The 24,844-nt window shown below is 35.0% G+C and overlaps 2 protein-coding genes across 3 annotated transcripts in view; both read right to left on the reverse strand.

The window, feature by feature from the left end:
• Window positions 1-26: 26 nt before the first annotated feature.
• LOC120636162 (alpha-tocopherol transfer protein-like) lies at window positions 27-16,030 on the reverse strand. Its single transcript, XM_039907500.1, has 6 exons — window positions 15,484-16,030; window positions 7,821-7,915; window positions 6,463-6,616; window positions 3,787-3,980; window positions 2,673-2,934; window positions 27-1,324 (listed from the first exon to the last, which is right to left on the reverse strand). Exons 1-6 carry the CDS (start codon window positions 15,659-15,661, stop codon window positions 1,281-1,283), a joined length of 927 nt encoding a protein of 308 aa, XP_039763434.1. The 5' UTR covers window positions 15,662-16,030; the 3' UTR covers window positions 27-1,280.
• A 4,611-nt stretch (window positions 16,031-20,641) lies between these two features.
• The window catches only part of LOC120636170 (clavesin-1), a 32,768-nt gene continuing 28,565 nt past the window's right edge, over window positions 20,642-24,844 (reverse strand). For both annotated transcript variants that reach the window (XM_039907514.1, XM_039907522.1), the window contains exons 5-6: window positions 24,678-24,839; window positions 20,642-23,209 (exon numbers count right to left, since the gene is read on the reverse strand). In XM_039907514.1, coding sequence (XP_039763448.1) covers window positions 23,024-23,209; window positions 24,678-24,839 — 348 coding nt within the window. In that variant the 3' untranslated portion in view covers window positions 20,642-23,023. The remainder of the gene's footprint in view (window positions 23,210-24,677; window positions 24,840-24,844) is intronic.

The raw sequence follows: 24,844 nt of genomic DNA on the forward strand, positions 1-24,844 counted from the left end.
ATCACAGATTTATACAATACGTCATATATATGATTTATTCGTAAATACGTCAATGAAAATAGTCACATGTTTATAAATTTCAAGAATATAACTTAATTATTATTATTATTTTGTACAAATTTTATTAGATAAACATTAATTATTATATGTACGCCTTTTTGTTTTATTTTTTATACGTAAACCAAGTAAGTATACAAAAGTCTACCGGTAAGAAAGGGGACTATGCAGCTGGGGTACACGTACAATAGTACCTTTTCGTGACGGTTAAAATCTATTTTCTGAGATGAATACTTTAACAGAAATAACTGTGAGGTTTTCATACAAAAATAAGCGGTGACCACCTGAAGCTGAAGAATTTGTTTGTTTACTTGTACGCGATGATCTCTGAACAACTGGTCCGATTAAAAAAAAAAATCTATCTGTGTTGCATAGCCCATTTCTTGAGGAAGGCTATATATTATCACGCTAAGACCGCTCGTTATAGATAATATTAAAACAAGAATGCACACACGCGTCTAAATGTAATAATTTGATGGCATTGTACCTAGGAGTTGACGGCTTTTTTTTTCTTTAGGTAGTTGTTTATTAAAACTGAAATAAGCGTTTCTTGAAAGAAAAATTATTTTTCTAAATCGATAACTGTGTAGGTATCTCGTGTTATAGTACCCACTTTCCAAATCTATACCCTCGTATGTCTTTGTAGGTGTAAGTGCTCGAGCTTTTATAGGCTAATAATCAAAACTTGCTTGCAGATTAGTAATGTTTTCTTTGAAAAAGGAATCTTTCAACTTCCTTGGCTTGCTCAAAGTACTTTAAATGTCAAAAATATCATAAAGAATACTGTTTAGGTAATTAGAAGTCTTCCAGTGCAATTCTCAATTTAATTTTCATGAAGGTAGTTACATTTTGCTTGACTTTTGATACCTACATTTTATTAATATCTGCTACTTTTACTACTTCTACCTACAAGATATTTACCCAATACCAAATATTTTGTGAACCACCATACTATTTAAAACTAAAACTGAGATAAATAAAGCTCATTTTACTTTGACGTTACAATGTTTTGATACAACAATACATATGTTAAAGAGCGATGCAATGTCATGCAAGGATAAGATACATCTGTCCGATTGCAGCGATACTTAAACCTAACTAGGTACTAATACATTATGAAAAACCTGTAAGAGTTAAAAAAAATAGAAGCATCACTATAATACTTTAACAACAACTAATATACCATCGGATTTATAGGAATATTACTATTGGTCATTAAAATATTACTTGTTGTTGTTGTTTGTGATATACCCGTACGAAGCAGCTCCTGAAAAAAATATAATATCATTACAGACAAACTCTTGGTCGTGATACTATCGAAAAATATATTAAATTTGTGTCAAAGACTTTTTTCTCAATTTTGTTTATTTTTAATAGTGTTTATATATTCTCTTTAATTGGCACGGTTTTCAGGCCGCGACTGCCGGAGAGATATCTAATTCGGTTCAAATGTATTTTGAAGGCGATATGGCAAATCAGGGCACTTTATTTCTTAGTTGTACACTAACGAAAATTTTACCTAAAATCTCATGATTCAATGTCACGATTGTCTGTCTTTTCTTTTTTCTATTGTCGTTGCTTCGTGCAAGTCACTGTGATAACCACAGAGTTAAGAACATTACCCTCATTCAGCCATTATTGCATGCAGTGCATTGCGTCCAAAAACAGTAAAAAGCCCTGCGCACTTCAACCCGTAGAATGTTGCTAGCTTACAAACTTTTCCCATTTTTCACATATTCCCCATTTTATGGAAAATGTTTCGAACATGAGAGGTAAAACCATCCACCATCATCAATCCATTACCGGCCCACTATACACTATACTGGTCTCCTCTCAGAAAAAGAAGGGTTTAGTCTGTAGTCGAACACGCTGGCCAAGTATGGATTGGTAGACTTCACATGCTGTTGAGGACATTATGGAGAACTTTCAGGCGTGCAGGTTTCCACACGATGTTTTCCCTCAGAGTTAAAGAAAGTGATATTTAAATTGATTACATTAAAAACGCACATAACTCCGCAAAGTCAGTGGTCCGGGGACCGAACTCGGTATCCACGAAAGGAATGCTGAAGCCTTACCCACTATAATATCACCACACATCTACTAGCTTATCACTGCTTATGAAAAATAAATACAGTAGTTGCAAACTTTTATCTCGTGATTAATGCCGACAAATCTAGACAGCGTTGCAACGGTATACCATTAGTATACCAAGGCTATGTAGGTTTCTCTGTACACATATTTTCTCTACACATTGTTTGGTTTAACGCGCTAATAGCTCATCTCAGAAAGTCCTGTTTCGATTTCAATGTAGTATAAATTAAGGCTATATAACATCACGCTACGATTGGTCGTAACGTTTACAAAAAATATCCTTTTTGAGAGATTCCGATGTGTGCGATACTTAAACGGTAAACGTTACGCCAAACGACGGTAGTATGTAGTAAAAATATCGGAATTGTCAGAATTGTTTCTTTAAAGTTCAAAAAAAAAGTCCGCGACAACATACGACCAAATTTTAATGTTGACAAAGTCGCAAGGGTCCGCTAGTTGTTAAATATAACGATTTATTTTACGATTTCGTGATATATAAGGTAATTTCTTTAAATAGTACTCACGCCTGAAGCTTTCTTCATAGTGATGCATCATTGTCCACATCACCTCACCCGATATCCCGTCATCAGGCAAGGACCCTCCTACCCTCTGTACCAACGCATCTCCATCTATGTGATTCAACAAGGACTTTCGATCAGTGCCGTGGAAGAAAATGCGTGATCTCAGCTTCTCGCGGAGGAAGGGTTTGAATATAGCGAACAGCATGTTGAATATGTATGGTTGGTTGACAATGTGCACCCCTTTGAGACGTATCGGTATGCAATCCTGTAAACAAGAAATAAGATTATTTATCATATATCGGCCAAGGCACGGCACCCTCGATGAAATGGGGTTAAGGCTGTAGTCCACCACGCTTGCCCAGTGCGGATTGATGGAATCTACACACCTTTGAATAATTATAGAGAATTCTCAGGCATGCAGATTTCCTCACGATGTTTTCCTTCGTCGTAGAAGCAAGTAATAATTAAATTGCGCACCTCTATTTTTCGAACTCGAAGTCCTATCCACTGAACTATCATCTTTCATATAACAAGATTATAATAGGTCACTAAAAACGCCTCTTGAACAGTGATAAGAACTGCTTCGTTGGTCTAGTGGTAAGCATATTTGACTTCGGTTCACGAAGTCCTGGGTTCGATACCCGATTCGGGCCAAACATGGTCATAGGAACCAACAAAGCAGTCGGCTGGTATAGAGCGGTTTAATATATCTATTTTATAGCACGGATTATATAATAAATAAAATGATTTTTAATTTTATATTAAAAAATAAGTACAGCAAGTAACTCCTTATGGACTAGACATAGTCATAGAGATATAAGGAATGCTTAAATACTCGCACTAAGGTAACCTGTGTTATCGCTCGCCATACATAAAAAGATGAACCAAAAAAATATAATTGTATTCATTCAATTAATACTTTTTTTATTGTTTTTAATTGTTTGAATATGATAATATGTTTATATTCATCACATCAACATTACTGGCCCACTACAGAGCTCAGGTCTGTTCCTACAATGAGAAGTGGTTAAAGCCGCAGTCCACCACGCTGGCCCAGTGCGGATTGGTGGACGCGGATGTTTATAATCAATAATATTAAATATACTTTTAATCCCACCTGAATCCAATCCACGACCATCTTTGCGAATGAGGGCGTGAATTGCATAATTTGGCTGAAGGAGAGGCCTTTTAGTTCCAAGATGACAGAAACTCCGCAGACCTGAGTGCGAGGCTCAACCATTGCTGATTCCAGACCTAACTGCACTCCGCGAAACACCTCTCGCAGTGGAACATGACGAGGATTCCAACGTTCTGAAAAAAAAAATTGTATTAAGATTCTGAGCCGAATAGTCTGATCTATATGATGATCAGATAACATAATATAATAACTTCTTAGTATTAAATTTTAAAATAAATATTCACAACGAGAAAAATATATGATTTTATGTATTCTTGACCATATTTCTGACTTAATGTTTATCCGCAGTTCACGATCACGTAACATTTTTTTGGGCAGGAAAAATTGTTTCCTCAAACGCAAATTTTCTTGATGATTTTCTTAGTTATAAAAATACTAGCTGATGACGATCCGGGACTTCGTCCGCGTTCCGGTAGGAACAGTTTACTCGAGACCTGGCTGGCAGTAGCAGCAGTAAAAAAATGTAGATTGTTCTGGGTAAGCTATGATAACTGGGGTCAGTAAATAGATAAGACCAACTTGGGAGGTTTGAAGAAGAATTTAATTTACTTCGGTTTCAGCTTTTATCATTAACAACGAATAGTAACCGTTATATTAAAGAATTAAAGACAGGCTTTCCGGTGAAACGAGAATTGTAAAAATTGGTTAAGGTATTGGTTGGAGTTACGAAGTAAATCCTACAACGACTTAGTCGCATATCCCGAACGAACCTTATTGTTTTTCGAGATGAAAAGCATTCTTTATTTTAATCCCAATTTTCAGCTAAAAATGTACCAAATTGAATTCAAATCCATTCTGTAGTTTTTGCGTGATGCGCGCACAAACCAACAGACATACATACAAAAATTGCATATTTATGTTCTATTGTTTATTTCTGACGTCTCCCAGCTACTATTTGCAAAAAAACCTTGAATGCAGTCAAGGCTAGTCAACGATTTAATTATATATATAGAATAGGATAAAATAAACTATTATTTAATTATGAATTAATAATAAATATTTTAAAATTAGAAAAGTAAGCGTTGAAATGACATGAAACTTTTCATATTTTTTTTCTAAATAACATTACATTTTATATAGTACTTAAAAAATAACTGAAACTTTTATCCTAAGATTCCCAAGGGAACTACTGATATATGGGTATAGTGTTCATATATATACATAATATTTGACGCAATTTTTCACCATAATATGAAGCTTAGAGTATGTGTATACCGCTCTATTCTAAACACATTTTTGCATTAAATATTATTTACTTAATATACCATTACCATTCTATTACGAAATGGTTTTTCGGGTTAATTGTTAGATAAAATGTATTGAGGTTGAAAAGTAGCAAAAATTACGAAAGTGTTACTATAATATTGTGGGCTAAGAATAATTGCGGTTGGAATTAAAATAAAATTTAGTCTAGATGTCCAGAGATTAGTATTGACCTATTAAAGGTTTCAGCGGAACTTACGTGTAGGTACTTACTTACATGACATTTGTCATTTTTAGGTTTCCGTACCCCATGGGTAATAATCCTCCCTTAAATCAAGGTAATTTTTTAAGGGACAATGAACATTAAACTTTATCCATATCCATTCTAGAATTATTATGTGGAAGTATGTGTGTTCAGCTTAACTTAGAAATTATTCGTTAATGTCGATAGCACCTAAGATGTTGGACCAAAAAGTATGTATATAGGAAGCGTATTTTCGGAGGTCTCGGTGGTTGTGTAGGTATATAGAATAAAGAAGACAAACGCCTGCTTCATAAAATTTTAAGTCGGTAACAGATCTAAAATAACTGTTAGGTAATGTCTGCGTTGAACATCAAAAGCACAACTGGTTCGTCATTTAAATCTTGCGAAGTCATAATGTATGATTGTATGGAGTAATGTTGTCGATTTTGCAACATCACTTCATCTTTGAATACCGGACCGTGATAATTTATATTTATAAGTACAAAAAAAATTTATTACTGTCTGTGATTTCAGCCAAATTATAAAAAGCTCGCATTTAGAGAAGGAAACCGCTAGTAATAAAAACCCTTTGAAAGTAATTTCAAAGATTGGTTAATATTCCGTGCTGTGACGGCAGATCAGAGTGGTACAGTTGTTACCACCCCTCCTTTTAGCGCGGGTTTCGTACGAGGCAACCAAAGGAATACAACGGAGTACGGACAGCAGCGCATCACCAATCCTCTGCCCAGCGTGATGATTATGGGTCATAGGCATTAATGTCTTAAAAACTTGTAGGTAATTCGTATTTTTCCTTAGTTGGATAAAAAGAGAGAGAGAGCTTTTCAGAGCTAGTTGTTTTGCATAACGCTTCAAGCGAACATTCTTATTACACTCTTCTATAATAAATAAGAAAAAAACGCTAAGGCGTTAATACAAACAGAAGTAGAGCTTTTTGTAATAGAGGTCTTCCAGGGAAGTACTTATTTCTGCTCCGGAACACATTATTGTTGCAATGCTATGTTCCGGTTCGAATGGCGTGGTTGCAGGCACATGAGGATTAACACTTACGCCTCAGGTTTATGGACATACTGCGGCACGTTGCATGCCCTGCGAAGGGTCGCTATAGCGAATATGTTGGAAATATTTACCCCCCGATTCGACGAACATAATACGTCGCCCATGTTGATCCCTCGGTGAAAGAATGGACACGACCGAGTGGTCGAACGCGAGGCGGACAGCACTTGGATAAAGATCTCGACAGTAGTCCTTGTGCGTTAATCTAAACTTGTAATACGCCTGTATCTGTAATTAAGGAAAAAATAAATAAATTATTGATTGCCGTTTTATTAGCGCGGCAATTTATACCTTTAAAAGTAATTTAAAAGATCTGTGGATAAAAAGATTAGGAAGGTGCAGGTTTTTTTCAGAACAACGTGTTTTGCATAACGCTTCAAGCGAGCGTTCTTAATACGAACAAAGAATGAAAATCGTCTAAAAATGAAAATTAATAAATGAAATAAAACTTGGAAGAATTAATGGATTGAATTTTTGTTTCATTTAAAATGAGAACTAGTTAAAAAAAATATAATGAAGTACTGAGTAAGTAGCGCCGAATCAAAGAAGATTCCTAGGCATACATTAATCTTTCACCAATCGATTTTCAATAGACATATAACCTAACTTGTCGAAGATGCCACAAGGTGTTGTATATTGTGCTTGTATTATCATATTTTTCGTTTTTATATTATAAAAAAAAACCGAATTTACGAGTTTACGAGTCCCGTAAACTTTACGATCCACCGAAACGGTGTCGTAAATCTAGACGGCGCCCAACCTTTTTGGACATCACACGACATTTACTAAAACGTTCTTCCCTAGGAATCACGTAAATCACTAGGCATTCGACTAAGGCGATTCCTTGGTTTAGTGAAAACGAGCATTAGTTATTTAAGTAAGTATTACATTTGGCAAATATTCTACAACTATGAATCCCGTTCAATCCAAAAATATATGAAAATAACAAATTCGATGCGTTTCATGAAATCGTTATCGCGTTTCTTTCGGCTTAGCTGTGTGCTATGTAAAAGATTAATAGCAATGGGTCTAGCAGTTGAATAAGGTAAGGTAGGAGATTAGAGCTTTGGTACCTACTTGAATATATAATATTAGAAGAAACATGTTAGTGTTACGTACACGGGTCTTCAAGATAAACAAATTAGTGTTTTGCAAATTGAGTCGGTAAAAAATGTTTAAATTTCCCTCACTGTTTTTTATCATCGCTATAGCTAACTATTGCTGATTTTTTGCTTGAACCAGTTGTCAAGTAGGTCCCAACCTTACGGTCGCAAAGCAATAAACATGAAACATTGACTGATATGTTAATAAAAACGGGCTAGTTGACGTCAAAGAAACTGGTTTTAAGACGCCTAGTCGAATTACAGCTTCATATCCATATTAATTAAATAACACAAGCCTTATTACTGGGATTAAAGAAGCTGGAACATACCTTTTTAAATGCGCTCTCAGCATAAAACTTGGAAGGTCTAAGAAACTTGAGTAAAAATTCATCGTCATCTATTGGTACAACGAGATTCGCTTCCCCTGTAACAAAAAATAATTGAATGTTACAAGTAATTGTCTACTTTACATTTTACATTTTTTTGTTGACCCTACTTTAAAATTAAAGTAATGCGGAATCGGTTTTAATGTTGTCTGAATAATATTTCAATGTTAAAACCAATTATTATAGATAATTATATTTAATATTCCATTTTGTTTTATTTTTCATAGGTTAGCTGGCGGATAATATTTCTATTAACCTTCGCATAGCTAAATGTAAAATTTATAATTATTACTCTTGGCTTTAGAGCAGGCTCTACAATAGTATGACATCGGTAAGTCTGTTGATGCTAAAACCAAGACTAAAGTATCCGTCTAACGTAAATTTTTTAGTCTGTATTGAAGAAGACGAAGACGTGTTTAAAAAGTTATAAAATGCATTTTTGTGCGCAGTTAAGATATCAATGCCTTAGAGAATAAAAGCCTGGTACGTTTTCCATGCCAAATGAATACTAAGTTTAGTCGAGCATGGAATAGGTACTACAGTCATCTTTACGTCGCGTCAGGGCGACTTGGATGCTATGGATCGAGAAGCCAGGAGAATTAAGGTTGAGAATTCACCGCATCTGGTGAGACGCTAATAAAATTATCGGAAGGTAGGCATTTTATCCAATATTACTTTACATAACAATATTCTTACAACCTCGGTATCTCCTTATAAAAGAATAGAAGACAAGGAAGTAGGTACAAGGCAGGCGCATCTTATGTTATATTATAAGTAATTATGTAAAGTAAGTTATATTATAAGTAAGTAGTAAAGATGAGACGCCTGTTTTTATCTATTTATTCCAGCAGGCGAGATTTAATCGTACCAACTGATCTAATTGATATTCAACCTGCAATAGGGTGATTCCTTGATATGTCAAACAAACGTACAGCTGTATATAATTTACAAACATTACGAGCATAAACATAGATACCTATAAGTTTTCTATACTTACATAAAAAGACCACAACAACAAAAGCAATATCTTTAAAATTGGACTTGTATGTAGTTTCAGGGCTTCAAAATATACAGACTACTATCATACATATAGAAAAATTACGTATTTAAATTTATTATATTACTAGCTGTTGCCCGTGTCTTCGTCTTCCTTAATAACGGGTTTATACGAACCCCACAGGAACCGTCAGTTTACCCGGATATTTTCTGTAGGTAATAATTTTATCATGTACGTAACTTTTATTTATCATCAAAAGTTTTCTCAGCGCACAACAAGTAATGAATTTTATAGGTAAAATTTTACTGCTTTAGGTTACATTATTGCAATTATCTCAAGGATATCAATTCTTTATGAAGAAAAACTGTAGCCTTTGTTACTTTGTGATACTTGATCTTTCTATTGGTATTTCAAAAATGGTTAAAATCGGTCTTTTGCAGCCTATTGGGTACAAACAAACAAACAATCTTAACTCTTAAAAATATTAGTAGAGAACTAGATCGAAGTCGTGGGTAACTACTAAAGCACTTCGTACGCATAAATTGTGATTTACCATAGGTTAAAGATTTTAAAGGATTTTAAAGCACAGGCGCATCAGAATAAGAAAACATAACTTAGTGATTAGCGCTATGTTTAATGTTTCATGCGCGAAACCCCAAAGAGGTTCTATTACCGTTTTAGAGTGGACATTCTTAATATACTGTGTTTTTCTGTAGTATCCGAATTGTTTCTAGGTACCATCTGTCATAAATTGGCGTTGTCGGCTACTAAAGTAGGCGTCGGCTAGCATGGGCAGGAGACAACTATCTCCCCGGGAAAGGCTAAAAATTAATCTTCACCCACAGCTTTATCAACTCTCAGAGCACTGTGAAAATAATAATAAATTAATATATGTGTAAATAATAAACAGGGGTAAAGCACTACTAAAGCTTTCGCTTGGTTCTTGGATCAAAGGTCGGATACAGAAGGCAGTACTAAGTCCTTGAAACGGCGCGTATTGTGAGGAGGTTCCTCAAATTGCAGCATTGTTAAGAATAAAAAAAAAAAAAAAAAAAACAACAATAAATGATAGAAAAAGTTATTAAACTTCTCCTATTCCATGTTCCCGTGCTTTAGCAGGTGGACACGTTCATTATATCCCGTGTCAGGGGATATAAGTTGTCTCCAGCAAACACTAGCCGTGCTGGACTCGACCCTAATGCCTCCCTCCTACTATAACATAGGAGACCTGTGTCACAATAAATATATAGGCTAAAGATTTATTGTTCCTGTGCCCACCTGTGAGGCGCTCTTAGCCTAAAAATGATTATATACGAGTATACGACGAAAAGATGCGTAGATTTGAGTAAAAAATAAAAAACGTGTAAAAACCGGTGATTGATCGTACGCGAACAGCTTAGACGCCTTAATTTGCTATAAAAGAAGTTTGAATATTAATTAATTCATTATAAAAGTACCTAACTCGTTTTAAATAACAAACAATTTTATTGGCTTTCGCTTTACTTTACATAAATGAGGTACGCTTACGCCGTATAGTGAACCCAAAAAAAAATCCTATTAAAACGATGATGATGCTTTTTCGTACATATCTACCTATTATTAATATGGTGGAAAGCTTTGGCCACTTTGCTAATTCTTTGTGTCATTTTAACTGTTTCTTAAAACAGAACAAAGTCAAAGTACACTATTTTTGCTGGTACTTAGGTACCCTACCAGCAAAGCGTATTCTCAAGTCATTAAGTGTTGATACCGATTGATACTTAGACCCGTATTATTAAACCGAAGTTAAGCTAAGAACAGGTTAGCTACATAATTACTCAGAAATAAGGACATCCGTAGAAGAAATGGAGTTAGCTCAACGAGACGCAAAGATAACGTTATAACGGGCGAGCACTTAGAACGTTATGATGGGGTCCTAGACCCCAAACGACTTGGACAGACGGCATAAAATGAGTCGATGGGAGGACAGTGGATTTTAGGGAGTCCCTATAGAAGACCTGTAGGATGTCCATCTGTGGAGGTCAATCGGTTGATATTATGACTCTCGTGGTAACAGTAAAGCTACTTACGATGTTACGAAATATGTATCTGTGGTATGAATAAAAATAATCTTTAAAAGTAGTTACACTAGTTTTATTCCTTTTAGGGCGTTACAGCGTTTCCCCTTCGATTATGAAAATACAAATTTTGTAGGTAGGTACTATCTTCGCATCGAATTAAAAAATCAGCATTTATAAATTTTTATATTCAATGTCATACTATGGGGAGTGACTATACAGATATCGGACTGTAATTTTTATCTAATTGGCAAGAGAAAATATTCCGTTGTAAACTACAATTTCATTACTTGAGCGACGTGCATTTTAATGAACGGCTCTTGTGTCTTGAATAAGTAGATTTATATCACTTGATTAGACTCAATTGGTGGTAATTTCAGTTCGTTCAATAAGTGGACGCCTTCATCCTCTGGTTCGTTATTTCCGATACTAACGACCCATTTAATTAACCGACTATGTTTATTGGGGAAAGTACTGTGTAATATCAATACGTACGAAACGTTTTGCTTCTTCCTTTCTGATCCGCACAGCAAAGACCTGGTACCTTGGGTACCTCCAAATCAAGAGTGAATAGGCATCTTCTAGGCAAGCGCGCTTCATCTTAGGCTGCATCATGACTTACCATCAGGTGTGATTGCAGTCAAGCACTTGTCTATATACCTACTCAAAAAAAAAACAGTTTTTTACCCGTTGTCACGCTCTAACATTTGAAGATTTCAAATTTTAATATCGCAATTATTTGATGTATTTCAAAACACTGAATAACGATTCCGAAATTATTTCAGGTGTATGTGTAAAGTGTAGTAAATCGTTACTGAAATTGTCGCCCTATGCCGCTCATCTAACGTTAATAAGTACCGCGTAAGTAACATTCTGTTAACCGCCGGTAATCTACTAACTACTAATCATGTTTCGAATTTAGATCAAACTATGGTAGCTAGTTAGGAAGTGTTAAGGACTTCAGCTTCCCTTTGAGGGGACCGAATTCGAATCCCAGCTCGCACCACGGTTCCCAGTTATGTGCGTTTTAAGCAATTTAAATATCAAATATTACAACGGCGAAGGAAAACATTTCGCGGATACCTGCATGGAGTCCACCCACTATTCTCACTGTGGGAGGAAACCCGTTCCTTCCAGTGGCCGGTAATGGGTTGATATGATGATGACCGTAATTCCTCTATTTTCATAACCAACTTATACAACTGCGTATGTTACGCATATACTTCGCTAATTATTAAATGATTTTGTTGATTATTTTTTTGCTTATTAATTTACATTATATGGTCCTTATATTTCATAGAAACGAATAAAGATAATTTCGCAATGTACAATAAAAACAAAAATAAGAAGATGCAATTAATATTTCAAATATAGTTTATATTTCCTATCATTAATTAATTACCTCCCATTTTACAAATTGAAGTAATGACATTACAATTATAATTATACCACCTATTCTAACGTGATATTGTTAGGTTTTAATAATTAGAATTATCTATTGTTTGATGCTAAAAAAAAGGGCGTCTTTTTATACGATGTTTATGATATGATGTCGCAACAAACAATTAAGTATCGAACCATTGCAGATAAAGCAATTTATTGTTTACTACGTGTTGCGATTTCTCGCGTGATTTTAATGATTTTACTCCATTATAAATTAATCTTTGAAAGTAATCTCGGCAGTGGGCTAACCTGTTATGGGTATGCAATTTATACTCCTAATTGGTCGGTCATGATTCCTTTGTCGGCAGGGTGGTTACTAGCCAAGGCCTTCTACCAAAAAAAAATTGTATAAGTACCTAAAATTTTCCCATATAAGCTCTCATCCCCCTATTATTCACCATTGGGGTCAATTAAAAAAGGAAAGGCTCTAAATTAAAACCATAGAACACTTCCATTTTTAAGTTCTATTTTACAACGAATATCTATACTCTATACTTACTTTTATTATCATCAATTCAACCGATTAACGTCTACTGATGGAAATAGGTCTTTTGTTGGGAGTTCCAAAATCCACTGTCCTGGGCCGCTCGTTTCTAGCAGCTCCTATCAACTCGCTTGATTTTGTCCCTGTCTTCCTACCGATGCGGTTACCGGTGCGGGTTCGCCATTCAAGGACCCCAACGTCCATCGTTCAACGTCCATTGCCACTGCAGCTTCGCGACTCGCTTATCAATGTCGGTAACTCTAGTTCTTCTACGGATCTCCACATTCACGATCACGTTGAGACACTCATAGCATAGCTCTCTCCATCGACAAATGAATGGAATTCGAAATACTTATGTTCTCCGAAAGCGACGACCTTAAGAAAGGGTCCGTTAAGCCTTATTTTTAATAAACCTATATATTATAATTAAGAAATAAAATAAATGCCCAAAGCAAGAGTTATGAGTAATATAAAGAGAAACATAAAGAAGAAAACGAAATGATTCAAGGTCACCACACAAACATTTTCCAAATGTGGGAAAGCTGCCTTGGACTCAGAACCCAATTGATGTCAATTTTTCAAATTGACATGGGCCTAGGTCCAAATATTTTGAAAAAGCTTCTTTTCAGTCGTTATTACTAGGTATAGTATATAATCATTATTCCTTAAACAAAACCAAAGTAGTGAAGTAAATTTCATGTAAATAAACCTTTCGCCATCATCATCCTCATAACAACCCATTACCGGCCCACTATTGGGCACGGGTCTCCTCCCACAAGGTGAAAGGTTTAAGGCCGTTGTCCAAAACACTGGCCCAGTGCGGATTGCTGTACTCCACACGCCTTTGAGAATATTATAGAACTCTCAGGCGTGCAGGTTTCCACACGATGTTTTCCTTCACCGTCGAAGCAAGTGATATTTTAGTCATTAAAACGCACAAAACTTGTAAAAGTTAGAGGTGCGTTCTAGGATGAGACCCACTGGGCTATCACCGCTTCGTAAATATAAATATAATTTATAATCTTTATATAAGGAGCATTGCCACATAACAATATCCCGTGAAGGTAATTACGCTATAAAAATATTTAAAATAAAATTTAAAAAAACCCCTACCTTTCTTTATTGTATACAATATTGTACTTTCAAGCACTTCCATTCTTTACCCATATTTAGGGAATTGTGAAAAAAATAAAATAATGTGATCCGCCATTTCGTGATGGTGGTCGTCACGGATTTGAGTTTCATTATAGTGTATAGCACCCACCCACACACACACACACACACAACACACACACACACACACACACACTCATACACACACACATACACACAGACACGTCAAACTTGTAAACACCTAGTCGTTTTTGCGTCGGGGGTTTGAAAAAATAAACAAGCCAAGCTGTTTCATTACCTCTTGGTTGCGCGTCGGCAAACTGTCTAACTTTCCTGGCTACAAAGGCTGCAAAGGCTGCTCAATCTACATGGCCAACTCACTGATGCTTACAAAAAAAGGTTAACCCCAGAAAGACTGTGGAATTCTCCGTTTATTATTACATGATTATAATTTTTAGCAGGTGGCATGTTGAACATGCAAATAATCCTAAAATACCATACAAAAATTAACAAAGCGTGTTTTCAATGATGGCTTGCCGCTCCGAAGCGATTTTAAAAGGTCGTATTGCAATCCAAGCAAATATATCCCCTCATAATAATTGTATTACTTACTATGCTAATAAATACAGAGAAAAAAAAGTTTATAGCATGAAAGAGTGCAGAGCCAAAAAAATACCTTCATTCATTTTTAATCCACTGTCACCTGATGGTAAGTGATGATGCAGTCTACAGTAAGAAGGTAGCGGGCTATCCTGGTAGAAGTATGAGAGTTGTAATAAACCCCCCTTATCGGTTTCTAAGCGGCATCGTACCGGAACGTTAAATCTTTGTGGCCACTGCCAAAGCCTGGCCAGAGTAGAGAAAATTATCGAGAGATCGAACGAGGGACCTTTCACTTTATGCATCAAAATAGGTATTAGCGTTTCATATTTGAAGAAAAACGTAAAAGAAACGTATTTTTGAACCCGATGAGTTAGAAAAAAGAAGTGATTCTTGGAAATTTGTATAGCCATGAAATATAACGCACGGAGTAAGCAAAACGAGAAGAGGTAATTGAAAAAGAGAAAAAGAGGACCAACGACTGAACTCATTTCAAAGTAGAAAGTTAAAAACCTTTCGAAAGTAAATATGTTAAATTGCAAGAATTTTGAATTGTAGGTTTAATTTACATACACAATTTAATAAAAAAAGCAAGATTAATTTTAACCATATAAGTCGAAATGCTGCAAAGTGAAATTAATAGAAAAAAAAAAGGATTAAAATTTCTACTAAGTATATACCTATTAAGCAGTTAGTATTACTTTGAATACCTAGTTCTAATTGTGGTACAAATAAACATGAGTTATGCTTCTGTCTCATAATATTAATTACGATTTACCTAATTACCGCATTATCGCGAACATACCAAGTTAGTTATCAGAATACATTTTAGATTTAAAAATTATTATCTTAGATAAAGTGTACATAAAATTAATAATAATAGTGTGTTTTAATCGTTTATTAGTTACTCACGTTTAAGCAGTTCTCTCAAATCTCTAAGACCGATTTCTACATTTTCTTTCGTTTCTCTTAGTTCAGTTTTTGCCTTGTTGACGTAAAACTCTTCTGTTATAGGCGTTTTTTCTAATTTAATTTTATTGTCTCCCCACATTACGTACGGGGTACCGTCTGATTCAAACAGCAATCCCATTATTATACTTATAACTAGTAACTATGTTTTTCTTTAAACAGTTCTAGCCTGTGCCAATTGTATTGAGCGAAAAGAATATTTGTATCAAGATGATGTCAACGCGTACACAAAATCAGTTTCCACTGGACCAGTAATATCGGTAACCCTTCACTCGGACTTTTGCTGGTTAAGCAACTTGGCACAGATTTCACGATTTACCATTTCGTCACTCCATAATAATTTTAGTAAAATCGACTTAGCGATATAAAGTTACGTAAGTTACAAAATATTACAGAATATTAAAAAAAAATTAAAAACTTTGCAGAGTAATAAATGATCGCAGGCAGTGGGAGGCAGAGCGAATTCTTGTGCGCGATCGAAGCTTTAAGAAGCGCGCGCACGACTGTTAGTAAACGGTGGTCAACTAAGCGCATAACGGAGATTGTACCATGGCATAGCCAGTCACCCGTTATACATATGGAGAAAACCACAATTTCAAACGTAATAACAAAAAAAATATCGGCTTCCGTGTGTTTAAAAGGAGCCGTTTAGAATAATCTGGAGAAAAGAAACTAAACAATATTGCAGCGCGTTGCGAAAAGAGAGTTTATTTTTACTGTACCTAAAGAAAATAAAGTAAGAAAATAGAGTAGTCATACACTTCTTAGTTAAATAAGTAGTTAAATACATAGTACTTACGACCTTCTGCATTTGTCCAATCATGGGCAAATACAAGGCAAAAGGAAGGAAAAAAGTATCCTGGAATCCAGAACCTACCAGGTTTCTATATTGCCGTGTCAAAAGTTTAGGTTGCCAGAACTGCTGCCGACCCTCGCTAAGAGATACATTCTAGTTCGTTGGACGTGGAGTGTTTAATATTACGTTGCTATCTTATTCCGTAATGTCTCTGATAGGTTGCCAACGAGCTGCCTTCATACAAAACGAATCATTTGATAACCGCAGTCGCATAAATAGTATGAAGATAATATGTCGCCACAGGGTAGCAACGGAATAGAAAAGTTAAAGAATGCGGGCACTGATATGACGGACTAAGTGATAAATTGTTACCGTTTGAGTCCCGAACTCATTCCCTAAAGATCGTCAAGTATTAGTACCGATCAACCAAACCTTATCAAATAAAATATTATAACTTTCGATTCAAATTAAATGGGCAGGTACATGAATTTACATTGCCAAAATAAAAAACGCAACGAACTGAGATAACCTGTTTCGTTACGAAATCGGGTGAAAGACGCAACGACACTGTAAGGTTCGACTTATTGACATCGATCCAATAACAGGTTCTCAAGTATCGGTCAATCTGTTAAAGACCTAACAGTTTGAAAACCTGTTATTTGCTCAATGTGGGTTAATAAAACCGGCCTGAGTGAATTTGGATGCAGTCTAAGATGTAAGCGGGCTAACATGTTAGGGAGTGTGACAGTGATATTACACCCATACCCTATTCGGTTTCCACGCGATATCGTACCGGAACTCTAAATCGCTTTGCTGACCGTCTTTGTCAGTAGGGTATCAACTATTCACAGCTAAAACTTATAGACGATAGAATTATTTAATCGGTTTCATATTTTTCCTAAATTAAGATCGAAAAGAAGTTGGGAAATAAGCAAAAATATAAAAGACGAAGTCTCATAAAATAGTGCAGTCTCGGTCAGATATTGAAAAAACCTTTTTTTGTTCGTATGGAGAATAATTTTTATTTCTGTTCATGGACATACTTTTAATGGTATCGAAGTGTCAAACGTTGTTGTTCTGGCTGTAAAACCTCTATGACTGATTGTTTTTTAGGGATATACTTAACTCTACTCGTAACTCTCACATCCAGTCCTCTCATATTTTTAGCATTTTAATTTAAAGCATTTTAATGAAAAGATCTTTTCATTAAAATGCCCCATTACAACATTTTTCAAAACTCCTAACTCAAAGTAGCTTCACATTATCCACCTATATAATTATAGTCTAACATAGATAAAAATAAAAAGGCGAAATTTTAAAAATGTTAATTATACCCAGCCAGTTAGGTACTAGTAGGTAATGTTGTAGAGCACAGAGCAATGCGTGTTGTAACTTCACATTCGACCTATGCAATAGTCATAAAGCTAGATAGCATTCTTCGTGTATTGCAAAGTATTGCGAAAAATGGGTAATTTACTTACGAACTGTAAACTGTGTACTGCTATTATTTTAATGCCATCATCTTCCTCCCGATATGGTAACTGCGCAGTGTTCCTATTAGGCAAGCAAGGTGTTGTTCCTTTATTCAATGATAATATCAAAAGTACGTAGGTAGTCCCCATCTATGCGATTGTTTCTTTGTTACTACTCGTACAACAAAGAAAAGAACCGATATTAATTAAAACTCATACCTATAATGCCTTGAACCAGATTAAATACAATTATTTTGTTATGAGGAAATCCTTCAAAAAAATGTTACACTGAAGATCTATTGCTGACTGATTTTCTTTGTTGGGCCTGCCTTATTCGATTGCTGACTTGCATTATTATTGAGGCCAGTAGGTATCTCATACGTAAATTTCACATGTTGTAAGTACATAATGATACAAATAACTAAATACGACCTTTCTTAAGAGATATAAGATCATATCCTATGGAACTGTCTTTCTGCTTGAAAATTCACTAACTTTTTTCTTCCTTATTATCACGACCACAAAACTTATGTCTGTCCAGTTCGTCAAGGCAGCAGTTTTCCAGAAAATGTCTAATCTTCACAATAATACCATTCTAAATATTAAGTAGAATATTGTAGAGAAAAAGTCTAGTAAGAATCAACACAACATCAACATCTTGCCATGTATTAGTAATTTTAATTTTTCAGTACTTGAACCAAATGACATACTGTGAAGACAAGTTTTAGATTGTTTCAATAATAAAGTGAATGTATTTTCTAAGGATTAATATTATATGCCTAAAAGTTTTTTTTCTTTTTACATAATTTGCTTTATTGTGGTTTATTTATAAGATACACTTTTATGTCTTAAAGCCAGTGGTTTTGAAGTAGCTACAAAGTATTTACGTATGCTGGTACATTTGGTCAGCGCATGCGGATAAAGTAGCAGGATTATAGTTAATTTCGAGATCGATTGTATTACAAAACACCTTTAACTATTATTTTTACCTATTTTACTTACTATCTATTCTTTATTCCGTAAACATATTTTATTGTATTGCGTAAGGATGTCTATCGATATATTTGCTATCATTTAATTTACAGGCGAGGTCGAATATGTCGTTATTGTTGTTCTTACGGATGGACAGTAATATGGCTGATATCAGTGGCGTGCACAGGGCATGCACATGATATAAAATGAAGAGAATCTCCAGTACAAGTTAGAAAAAACTTTAGGATAGGCATTGTAAGTTATAAAAGGCCTACCCTTAAGTATTTATAACCCGTACTGGAGATTTATTTTATATCATTGGCATACCCTTAGCATACCTTCTATGTACGCCACTGGCTGATATGGCTGTTAATAAAGAAATGTGTTGTCACTTCAGAGGGAGCCCAAAACTCACCAGGAATTAAGTCCAAGAATCAATAAGGATGGCAACGCTGCAACTTCAATCCAAGGGTACCACCACCACGCTGGCTCGAGGGTGGGTTCGTTGAACTAGAGGTTAGTCCGTATGCCCCCTTGACCTCAGATGAGACCAGCGTCCGGATGACGTCAGGAATCAGGGACCTTGCCTTCGCTTACGAAGATTGGGATGCATGGTCGTCTGGGTCTTAAAATGGACGTGTACAGGGTATCTCCTGAGGAGAGCGTTGACGCCGTCTAGAAATATATTTAAAATGCACAGAGCTGATCACTCACCTATACGCAATAAACGCGCCGAAGAATTACGGTGTCTTAGTTGGTGCTTCGATGCTCTAGGCATATACTTCGAGATGATTAACATCCTACCTTTCGCTGCACGTAGCGAATAGTATTATGCTTTTTTTTCAGGAAAACGATTAATGCCTCATTTGTTTCAGCGTTTATCCAAGTAGATTCACTAACTAATATATACCAAACTAAAATAAAAGATGATGCCATTTAACTTCATTTTTTAAATAAATCCTTCAACTCCGGTTATCTAGAAATGAAGATAAGTACTTGCCTATTATTGCAGATCAGATAACTGGTCAGTCTCCACACTGCCAGAACTTCAACAATTTATGTTTATTTCAAGAATTGATAAGGAGAGCCATACGTGCAAGAGTTTTGGCCATACACACACAGCACCATGCAAAGTAGACCATAGGGGCGTCCTCCGAATTGGTTTTCAAATCCAATCGGGCAGTAACGGGTTATCTCATACTGCTAATCCGAACTAGCAAAGAGATCGTATATTTAAGAAGTCTCACGACTATAGATCGAAAAACACTTGTATGTCAGATCCTATAATTTTAAAAAGCCTTATAAAAAGCAGCACTTTGCAATAATTACTATAATACTAAAAATAAGTCGAATGAAAGAGGTTCTTCTGACTTGGGAAAAGCTGTTGTGCGGAATAATGGCACACTGATATGATAATATGATGGTGGATATATATTATAATACTAATAAAATTTTTGTTGCATAGTTTATATATCACTGTGCTGCAGTTTGTTTTTATTTCAGTTTTCACTTTTACTCTAACTGCTTATTTAACATAGGTAATACTGCTTTAAGTGATTACCATAACTTGATGTCGCGTGACCGATAACTATTATAATCTCAGATAATAGACTAATTGTAATTGAGAAACAAAACGTCCACAAAAATTGATTTATACGGCTTTAAGCGATGGTAATAATTAATAATTAAATTAATAATAATAATAATTAATAAATCTTTAATTAATCTTTAATCTGTGAATTTCTGCCCTCAGTTTTACTTGCACTTGTTAATTGTTAAACAGATAAATAGGAACACAGAACACAGGACTCTAAAGAATTATAGTAGGTACGTAATATAGGTTTGAAATAAAACGCAAAAATGTTTTAATCCATAGATAACCAATATTTACTGATACAAAATGCTTCATAAACTTATGAAGTTACATTACTTGAGCAATGGCAGATAATGAGCAAAAAAATGTTTAAATGGAATGTTTCGCGGATTCAAAGTTTCGTTTTCTAGACATTCAATTATTTTTACTATTATTCAATATTTCTTCCCATGATTCACGGCCATAAATCCTTAACAAAAATATTTGGCTACAGGTTTCCTTTTACATATATTTTATAATGTAACTTTTTCAATAGAACGTTCCTACATACAAAACATGAAGTAACTAACATCTCAAAAAAATGTTTTATTTTTCAATTAAATTTACAAGCAAAGTAGAATAATCTGTTATGTTCAATAGCAAACAACTTGAACTTTATGTATTGACAGAGCTGGCACTGGGTTTTGTAGAAGGCGCATATACTTATATAACAAATGCGAAAAAACTATTTCAAACAAAAAAAATACTTTGATGACGCTTTTAAGGGGCACAAAGATCTTAGAATGAAAGTTGATAAATAATAAAAAACTGAAATACAATTTATGTCATAAAAGAAAGCCACAGGGTACCGAAGGATAATGCTCTTTCTACCTTGACCACAGGGCCGGTGCTGTAAATTGAATGGGACCGAGAAGAAGTTTCACAAGAATGTAAAATGGGAAAGACATCGTTTTCACTCACAGCCACAGTAAAGAAGTTCATACTTAAAACTTTATTATTAAATCTAGATAGACCCTGACATGAAAAAGCCCGTAATTATATATCATTTTAAGCAACAAGTGTTACATAAGATAATATGATGTTTCGACATATAAATACACTGGTGCTAATGCGGTTGTAAACAAATCTAAAAGTGAAGGGTCTGGTTAAGAGTATAGCTCAGTATACACAGCTGTTTTTTCGTAAGATAAAACTAACATTAATATTGATAAAAAAGAAGCTAGCTTATTAAATATTAATTTTAATTCATTGGTATAATCTAGACATAGTTATGACAAATCTAAACATAATATTACATAAATATAACAAAATATATGTATAGGTGTGGTTTGATATATAAATGTCATGAAATTTGCTCCTACTTTTTCTTTTTCCCATTCGCAGCGATCCATCGCTTCGAAACTTCTATCCACACATATGCGATAGGTCTTGTAATCACTATGACTCGTTTGCATCGGGATCGTTAGTAACTCATGTAACTATTAGGTATGTGTATGACGCACTAGTAAAATTTACAATATATTAACGGAATGTTTGTTAATGGTATAGCAAAAAGCTCGTTAGCCATTAACGCGATTGTAATTGTAGGTGGAAACGCTCCAGATTCCATGCGACCTCCGAAATCGCCTGCGATATTGGTATTTGGACATAATATTTTCAATCCGTCGCTTCTTATATTGCTTGCGACAGATTGTCTAGCAATGGTTCGTCCCGTGTATGGAATCCTTTGCTCTTAGAAAAATATATTACGTATTTGATAATATAACATGTAATTAGGTTGTGATATTGAAAGGTACTTTCATAGTCATACAGTAATAGGGATTTAAACTGATAATGAACATATATCTTACTCTAATTTGAACATTAATTACGATTGACTTATATTCGTAGTTAAAAAAAAGATCACTCTGAAGATGCTACTTGAATAAAAACCAAAAATCAACGTTTTCAACACTGTCTCATTACATAAAACACTTCGCAATGATGTGTGTTATGTATAAGTGATTCCACGAGTGTCTAGAGTTACTATTTGAATTTCAAGACAGAAGCAGTTAATTAAGTAAGTATTCTTTATTTATCTCATATCTTGTCAAGTTGTTAAAATGGTTCCCAACAAAAATTATTAATATATAAATCATAAAGACGTTATTAATGTTATCTAAACACAAAATGAAATTAAAACAATTTGTACCTACGTAAATTTTTATCAACAAAAATCATACTTGTCGGTAAAAATACTTATTAATAATTTTATACTTAAAAAAATCTACTTATGAAAATATACGATATTCTTTATTATAAAATGTCTTTACTTAAAATAACACACACTTACAGGTTACAATATGCAGTCCGAAGTAAATCCAAATCTCTCATCCATGGTACTCGAAAAATGACATACAATAGGACAGTTGACTTTTACTCATATAAAATTTCATGAAAATTTCTGTGCATCTACTAGCTGTACTCACTTAAATATATAACCATTTGAAACGTAAGATTAATAGTTTCTGTCTTTGTCAACCACCCTAAACAATCCCTCAACACTTTTATACAAATTTCATTTATGGCAAATGTCTAGCTACTTATTTTTATATGCCGAGACTAATAAATAGAACATTCTGATCTCGGCAATTCAGCAACTACATGGGTTTACGTTTTTTTGACAAACCCATAAGAGTTCCAATTTTGAATGTGCGGTAGTACATCGTTGATGACCGGGTACCAGTCGGCCGCGGAGTAGTCGATAGCATCCAGCTCGCCACCATAGTCGCTTGGCAGATGAGTCGGTTGGATGTGCTTATGGAGTGATGACATCTTGGAGCCGTGGAAAAATATCTGGAAAGTGGAAAATAATACATAACCCACACAATTCTACCCATTCAAAACATTTAGAAGCATAGATCGATCCCGTTTCCATTTTTTTCTGTCTAATAGAAGTTAGCCAATCTTAAACGTAACTGGCTAGTGAAATTCCATACCATAGAGAATAATGCTACCTAGTCTTACTTTCAAAGCTTCTGGTTTGAGATATTTTGAATCCCTACTACCAAAATTTCGAATTCGTCAGCTAAATCAAACTAATAAGTTTGAAACTAAAAAAAACAGTCGCTTCATGCGAACTGTATATTTATAAGTACATAAAATATCTTTTTTTAACGTGCACGAAATTCTCGGACACGTTCCGTAAAACTATTTGCGGTTTTTTTAGTTTTTATTTAATTTTTATTCATGATTTTTTTCAACTTCAGTCTTTGGCATAATCTTAAAATTAATTTATCAAGGAGATGAATATTGACAGAAATAAAAAATTGATCAACAATCAACACACTTATTCTAAAACTTTCTAATACACATTAAACACATGGAGTCCGAGAACGTTTAATGTGTTCTTAGTTCTATCTCATTCTCTCGCCGGCTGAATCCTATGTATTAATGTGTTTTTGTCTCTATGGACTTATTCTTTTGTATCATCGAGTTTGAAATCACAACGATTCAAAAGAAGTTTCACTTCAAAAATACGAAATGTTAAGCTTTGTCGTCATCCTCATCATGCGTACCACTGATCGGCACAAGCCTCTTCTCTCATGGGACCGAGGTCGTCGGAGTATAGGGCTTAAGAACTGAACCAATGCGGTTTAGTGAGTCTAAAATGTATATTCTCCCGGCCGTATCCGACCACAGCGACTCCTTCTAGCTATTATGAGCGTACCTGATTTGCTCTCAAGTGACTGGCATAACCACTCTTTGTTTTAAATGTGCGATCACATTGACAGCACGTCAGTACTCCACCAATTATATTGTAATATATGGCCGGCGATGGTCTGGCATTTATCTCATTACGCCTAGCATCTTGCTCTGCGGGCCTTTTAACTTCAAACTCCGATACTTTTTTATTTACGGAGTGTCTCCATCGCGGCCGATCTTCTGCTTCAAATTCCCACAGTGATGGGTCCATATCACATCTCTTCATGTGCCGCTTTAGCACACCTTATATCGCAAGAGTTGCCCGCCCTGTTTACCTGTTTCCCTGGTCTAATATTTAATTAAAGCTACAATCTATGGTCTAGGATAGTCCACTGCTGGACTAAAGGCCTCTCGTAACAAGAGGGAGTTTATCCATAATTAAATAGGTTGACAGACAGGTACATGGTAGTAATAGCACATAGAACGCTGCTGCCCGATCTCTAAATTCCCTTTATCGCCTCGAACGACACCCATGGAAAGACAAATATGAAATGCAAATAATATAACGAGAGACGTGTATTACTTATTATACACCGATGTAAAAAAACCTGATACTCACTCTGGTTTTTAGCTTCTCTCTAATCAATGGCTTGAACATTTTCCATACTACGTTGAAGATCATGGGCTCCTTAACAAAGTGCACCTCTTTCAATCGAAGAGGCAAAGCATCTTGTATAAACGTCAGCAGACGCTTTGAAAACGCCGGTGTAAGGCCCATAGTCTGAA

Source organism: Pararge aegeria, chromosome 3 (genome assembly GCF_905163445.1).
Source record: "Pararge aegeria chromosome 3, ilParAegt1.1, whole genome shotgun sequence".
Taxonomy (NCBI): Eukaryota; Metazoa; Arthropoda; class Insecta; order Lepidoptera; family Nymphalidae; genus Pararge; species Pararge aegeria.

What these genes read in the sequence shown, in the direction of transcription:
- LOC120636162 (XM_039907500.1), bottom strand. Translation starts at nt 15,661, where the DNA reads ATGGGATTGCTGTTTGAATCAGACGGTACCCCGTACGTAATGTGGGGA. An exon ending in TGGTCGTGGATTGGATTCAG is followed by an intron (nt 2,935 to 3,786) that starts GTGGGATTAAAA and finishes TCTTGTTTACAG; the next exon opens with GATTGCATACCGATACGTCT. An exon ending in CTATGAAGAAAGCTTCAGGC is followed by an intron (nt 1,325 to 2,672) that starts GTGAGTACTATT and finishes TATTTTTTTCAG; the next exon opens with GAGCTGCTTCGTACGGGTAT.